The following is a 6,341-nucleotide window of genomic DNA, read 5'->3' as shown; positions in this document are numbered from 1 at the left end:
ATGAATCATCGAACTTTACATCGGAAACCGGGGATGTACTGTATGGTGGCTAACATAATATAATAAAAAATTAATTAAAAAAAAAAAAGAAAAGAAATGCCTAGAGCTGGGAGAACAAAACTTCAGCCCTATATTGAATGGGGCAGGAGAGGGGCAAAGAGGAGGAAGATGGAGTTGTACAGACAAAAGGGTAAGCTCTCCTTGCATCCCCTCCTCCATGCCATGAAGGGAGGCTGCCGGGGCTCAAAGCTTGTCGCTGCGCGAGTCAAGGACCAAATCCCGATTTCATAAAGTTGCTCTAATGATCCAGTGCCGTGGGGCCATGGGCTCCTCCTTCAAACAAGTGACCTCCGCTGGTTATCTCCATGGTAACAGCTCACATCCCAAACTGTTCCTTCCTGTGTGGGAGGAAACATTTCAGAAATGGGGAAAGGCAAAATTGAACAGTGGTTTTTCTCTCTTATGACCCTTCTTCTTTGGCAAATCATATCCTTTTCCTGAATGTTGCAGTCTCTTGAGGAAACCGCGCACAGAAGAGAAGGTTCAGTGACTTTCATTTGCAGATGTCTGATCCAGGATACATTTTAAAAAGTAGAAGCCTGGAGCTGCTTTCCATTTCCTTTCATGCAGCACTAAATATTTCGCAGGGGGTTTCACCATTCTTGTCATTAGCAGCTCCCCCACCCCGAGAGAGAAAGGCCGGCATGTCTTCCTCGTGGTGAAAGAGAGAGACCTCAGGTCAGAGAGGCCGGTACTTTCTACACAGCTGCAAAGCCACAGAAAGCCAGACAAAATAAGGCTGAGTCTCCACTGAACCCCTGTTTATCCTCTGCCTGAGCCACCGGCCTGGCCTGCTCAGTGAGCTGACCTGTCTCCCTCCGCCCTAGGCTCCAGCTCCTGTCCCATAACCCGTGACGCTCCCTGTGGTTTTCTCCAGCAGGATGCCTAGATTGGGGGTAAGGCCCATCTAGGCTCTGTCTCTACCTGGAGTCGCGATTGCACTGCAAGCAATCCAAGTTCTGTCTGTTCCACAACCTCTGTGATCAGAGCGACATTTCACAGGATGATAAATGGCCCTTCTCCAGCTGAGCCCTGGAAGTGCGCGCCTGACGGCAAAACCCTCCAGTTGCAGCTCTCGAATGTACCATGGGGTCTACTTTCCAAGCAGAATCATGAGCCAAGAGCACTCTTTCCCTGGCCCAAGTTCAGCCTTTCCCAGTAATTTGGATCCCATGGTTCTGTCCCTGAAAACTAGCTTTTCCTCGGCAGCATCCCCGCCTGACTCTGACGTACAAAGGTGTAATTAGAACAGCATGCAGCAAGCGGGATGATCCATTTACCTCATCCCTAACATTTAAGTGCTTTAAAATATGTTTCTAATATCCTAGGTGCGGGGGCCAAATTCCCTTCTCCGATTTTCACATGCATGAGTAAATCCGCACAGACTAAACCCCTTGGGTCTTAGGTTCTGCTTAGAAGTTTTTTTTTTTTAAGAAAACAAATATTCCATTAAAACGACATAGTGTACTCTGCATATTTTTAGGACAATTAGAGTTTAGAATTCCCTCTTCTTCCGCCCCTGGTTTAAAAAAATTTTTTTTTGTTTTAACTCTTTCCTCACCAAGGATATTAAGCCCGGATAAATTGAAAGGCTTTCTTGTCTTTTTAAAATCATGTTCTCATCTTTCATTGTCAAAATACCAACTGGTGAATCGGGATCCTTGATGTGCTTTGGGAAGAATCCAGGCTCCGCTGTACTTTTGCCAGATGAAGACTTTAGGGAGACAGTTATTTGGGAACCTAACGGAAACATTGACTTGAAACTGAAAAGCTAAACTCACAGGAAGCAGGGAAACAGAAAAGTAAGGCCACTCTCTACCATCTGCTTGACTCAAAATGGGTCACTGGTTTCGGTCATTTTTCTTCAGCACTTCCGACGGTGTAAATAAAATCATAAAAGAGAGGCTGCGGCAGGCTGGCGAGACCTCAGCCTAGGGGACAGAGCGAAAGCGAGACCAAGTGGGAGGGGCGAGCGGGTCACGTGACTGGGAGGGGCGGGAGCGCCAACCCCAGCTCCCCCGCCCGCGCGCTCCGCGGTCTTCAGTAGCTTTGCCCCTGTGCACCCCGCAGCTCCCCTGGCCCCTTAGTTCCTGCTGCCGCGGCCACTTGTGGGTAATATCTGCCTAGCCAACATGCAAACTAGATGAGTCCTTGCCACCAAATCTGGAGCCCCAGCTTTTCACCAGGTTGCCATATCCCTCTGCAGGTTCAAATTCAAGGGCCCCACAGCCAACCACCGTGAACCGAGAGGAGGATGTAAGACCCATCTGCAGCTTTTTTTTTTTAATTCATTGCAATGCATATCAAAGGATGGGAAAGCCCAGCCCGGCTCCCTCCGTGACTCAGGCAGAAATAAGATACACCTTCCCCAGAGTCTGACCCGGGAAGATGACCCGGATCCAGAGACGGCTTGGGAAATGTCTGGGATGTCCTGGAAACTAGGAATCACACTGAAGAATCAAAGAGAGAGATCATAACTTCTTCGGGAAAATGTGTTTATTTAAATTAAAAAACGGTGTGAAAATTACAAACTGTTAAATACAGAAGACGATTTTATACAACTTAATAGAATAAGAAGAAAGTATATACATCACTTTTTTAACAGGCGCAGATAGACTTGCACCAAACTTCAGGATTAAGCAATGGAAAATGTGACAAGGCACATGTCCCTCGCAGTAAAGCTTCAGAATTCAAGTGATTCCAGGCAAGGGGCCAAACTGAACTTGGCTTCTTTCACCTCAAACAGCCCCCTTTGGAGTAAATCCACACTCTGAATTTTAAAGTGAACGGAGGGCCCTTTTCCCCCAAACATAAATGTCCTCTAGCACTGTGTGAGGGCAAACTGATAAGCCCCCTCCCCTACTGTTAACCCTTATGGGAACAGTAGTTACTGCTATCTTCAATCAAGGAAGAGCATGTAAAGAAAAAAAAAAATTTTTTTTTGTTTTTACTAGAATTAAATTTGACCTTTTGGTGTGTTTCTCTTCCTGCTTGCCTTTAAGGGCCTAATGGGTCTGCTACAAAGCTACTAACCGCAGGAATACACGGAGACGTTAGCAAGCATTCCCGAACGTTTGCTTTTAGAATTCTGGTTTCTCAGCTGAAGAAGTTCCCTACTACCCAGGGAACTTTGCAGAGTAAAATGTGGTATCTGCCTCCCTGGTTCACTGCTGGGAAAATGACAGCATGAACAGGGTAGTGATTCGCCCTGAATCTCCCAGTTACATGTGTTCTGAGTCTCCAACTGCTCCTTTAAATAAGCAGATCCGTTCTCAGACTAACTGGCCAAGTGGGAAATATTTTGTCCAAGCTTCCTCACACCAGGCCATACAGGATTTATCACAGAGTCTTAAAATCCAAAGACATCCTCCCGGCCCCCTGGGGATCTAGATTCAGGAGTCTCATGAAGGCAGTAAGCCTCTTGATGACATGCCCAGGACCACACAGCAAATCAGTGTCAGGGCTCGAGATCAGAAAACAGAACCTGGACCCCTGCTTCGTCCAACCTCCGCCTGAGGATGCCCTTCTGGGTCCCGGCTACGTGACAAAATGCCATACCGTGGAGGTCCACTTTATGTCAGCTCCCAGCTCAGAAAACTAGGCTGGGAAAAAAGCAGCAGCAGAGCTAACGGCTTGGCCTTGTTCAACCCCACCATCAGCCCTTCTAGAAAGATCAGGAAAAGTCCCCTGCACAGCTGTTCAGAGTGCACGTTCGATTCTGGGGAAGCCCTTCCAACCAAGAAAACTGTCATGGCAGCATGCGATGCTGGATGGTCTGAGGTCAGAGTCCAAGGTCACAGGTTAGACATAGGGTCAAAATAGCAGATTCTGTTTTATAATCCCAGCCAACGTTAACAGGTTTAAAAGTTGCGGGTTTTTTTTTTCTCACAGTATGCAAAAGAACCAGGTTTGGATCTCCAGCTTTCTGCCATCAAAGTCCTCCATCAGACATCCTCCTCTAACCCAAACACTTCCTAAAGGAAGCTCTGTGACCTGCTGTGAACTCACGCCACAGGTACACCGGAGAGGTACTTAACAGCCAATCAGATCTAGAACAGAGCTCTAGGCAAATTAGCAAATCAAAACCAGTCTGTCAGCCTGTCCTAGGCCTTGGGCAGCCCTGGGAGGGGGCAGATGCCCCAGGGCTTACCCAGGGCATCGGTGAGAAAACAACAGCAAGCACAGGACCTGCCCAATTCGGACCTGGAACCCCAAGCCCCAGACCCCAAAGTCAAGATACACACTGCACATCTTCAAGGCTTTTCCATGGCAGGTGTCCACCACAGGCCCGGTGTGGACTCCTGGCTGCTGACTCCGTGGAGTCTCGTCCCCCACCACCCCCATGCAGGGGCTCGCCAACCGTCTCTTTAAAGTGGCAGCTGCACTGCAAAAGTGAAACCAGACACGGAAAGTGTCCTTCCTCTCCCTAAGGGTGCTGGCTGATGGGGCCGCCTCCAGGGGCCCTGGAGGTGCTAGGAATTCTGATGGATGTTCTCTGAGGACCCTTCGCTGCTCTCGTTGAGGAGCGTCTCTGAAGTCTCCCCCAGCTCATCATCCGCCCCCTCCTCCTGGATGGGGAGGTGCACGTCTGGGGAGGAGGACTCAGAGCTCACGCTGTCTCCTTCCATGGAGCAGAGGGTGCAGGACAGGGCGGGCGCCACACTCTCCTGCAACATGTTCAGCATCATGGGCACCTGCACTGATCTCAGGCCCGACACCAGGGGCAGCGGCTTCATGGCCTCCCCCCAGAGCCTCTCCTCATCTTTGTACAGCAGCAGGAGGCTGGACTTCTTCTCCCGCCTCTTAGATTTCATATAGCCCAGCATGATTCCGATCAAGAAAATGCCGTAGAAGGACATGACAACCAGAACGTAGAAGTATTCGTTGCCGTTGCCGCTCTCGCTGCCAGGCACGTGGGACACCAGGTGGCTGCTGGGGGCTGCGGTGCTGGGGTGTGTGCTGTTCAGAGGTTCCATCTTCAGCATTGAAGCGCCGTGCACACAGCCAGGGTCTGGGGGAAAACCTGCAGGTTAGAACACTCCCACAGCCCGCGGTACAGGGGGGAGGCTGAGCACACGATTTGTGGGATTGCAACATCAAAAGGGCTGATAACTGCACGGAGAAATCGTGGTAAGAAGACCCACAAAATAGCTAACAGGGGTGAGCTATGAGAGGCCAGATTGGATGGAGGGAAGGAAGGGAGGGATAGGGAGAAATGGGACAAGGACTTTCCTTTTTTAGGGTATACATGTCGTCGTATCTGCATTTCATAAAGTGAGTGTGTAAAATCATTGCTTTTATCATTTTAAAAGCAAAAGGGAAAAATCAGCCTAAGACAAGGGAGCATAGAGAAGATAAATCACGTTTTAGGCACTGGGAAACTTTTTCTAACTGAGCCAAAGAGAAAAAAAAAGAAAGCTTACATGTTGCTTCTCAAACATAAACCTATTTTTAATTCAAAACCGAGTTTCCTGAGAACAGAGAAAGTGAAGGAAAACCTCATCTACTAATTGCACAAAAGAGCCCTCTCGCAAAAGTTTCTGAAGCCAAGTTGCACTGCTAACTTACCCAAGGCTGGCAAATTCTTCCCAAGTCCTGAGTTGTTAAATGGCCAAGTCCAAGAGCGTCCTTCCTCTCTGCGGGGCTCTGCACTCTGACAACTCTCCTGCTGCCGTTGGGATATATAGTCAAGAAATGCATCGTCACGTGTTCTGGGAGGAAGATTTACAACAGAGGTTGGTCGTGGCAGAGCGAACAGTCACAGCACTGCAGTTCAACTCACTGAACTTCGCAGCTGTGAAAAGAAAGAGACTGGGAATCGGGGATTGCTCCTCACTCCCGAGTCCCGAGCCAAACCTTCCAGGTGGCCCTGAAAACGAGTGGAAAGAGGAGAAAAGAATGTGCCCAGTTGGAACTGTTCTCCCAAAGTCCGCTCTCATTGAAAATGAGTTCATGCTTCATCTCCTTCTTGGGGAATAACCATGATGCCTTCTGCAGGTTTTCAGAGACAGTCAAATACCATCGTCTGGATAAAAGACAGTTGGAAGCAAGTGCAGGATTTACTGTCAAGAAACTCGGGCTTACGTTTCAGTTGTTCCACTAACAATGCAAATGTCATAAATCCTTACTGAACCTTTCTGTGCCTCAGATGCCTGATTCGTAAAATTGCAGGATGTGGGAGCTTCGAAGTGGAGAATTAAATGAACTGTGTGAACTTTTGAATCCCTGTCGGCTTCATCATGCTAAGATTTAGGGCTGCCTGGTACAGGGGAGCCTTTTTA

General features: G+C 48.6%; 1 protein-coding gene across 1 annotated transcript; it reads right to left on the bottom strand.

Annotated features, from left to right (window-relative positions):
- Positions 1 to 2,541: 2,541 nt before the first annotated feature.
- On the bottom strand, positions 2,542 to 5,837 carry KCNE4 (potassium voltage-gated channel subfamily E regulatory subunit 4). Its single transcript, XM_011237229.3, has 2 exons — positions 5,625 to 5,837; positions 2,542 to 5,083 (listed from the first exon to the last, which is right to left on the bottom strand). The coding sequence occupies exons 1-2, from the start codon at positions 5,758 to 5,760 to the stop codon at positions 4,533 to 4,535; spliced, it is 687 nt and encodes a 228-aa protein (XP_011235531.1). The 5' UTR covers positions 5,761 to 5,837; the 3' UTR covers positions 2,542 to 4,532.
- Between the last annotated feature and the right edge of the window lie 504 nt (positions 5,838 to 6,341).

Source organism: Ailuropoda melanoleuca, chromosome 2, assembly GCF_002007445.2.
Source record: "Ailuropoda melanoleuca isolate Jingjing chromosome 2, ASM200744v2, whole genome shotgun sequence".
NCBI lineage: Eukaryota > Metazoa > Chordata > Mammalia > Carnivora > Ursidae > Ailuropoda > Ailuropoda melanoleuca.
This window is presented reverse-complemented; position numbering and strand designations above follow the sequence as displayed.

Excerpts from the sequence above, each read along its gene's own strand:
- KCNE4 (XM_011237229.3), bottom strand. The coding sequence starts at position 5,760 with ATGCATTTCTTGACTATATATCCCAACGGCAGCAGGAGAGTTGTCAGA. Across the intron at positions 5,084-5,624 it reads AATTTGCCAGCCTTGGGTAA|GTTTTCCCCCAGACCCTGGC; the intron begins GTTAGCAGTGCA and ends TCTAACCTGCAG.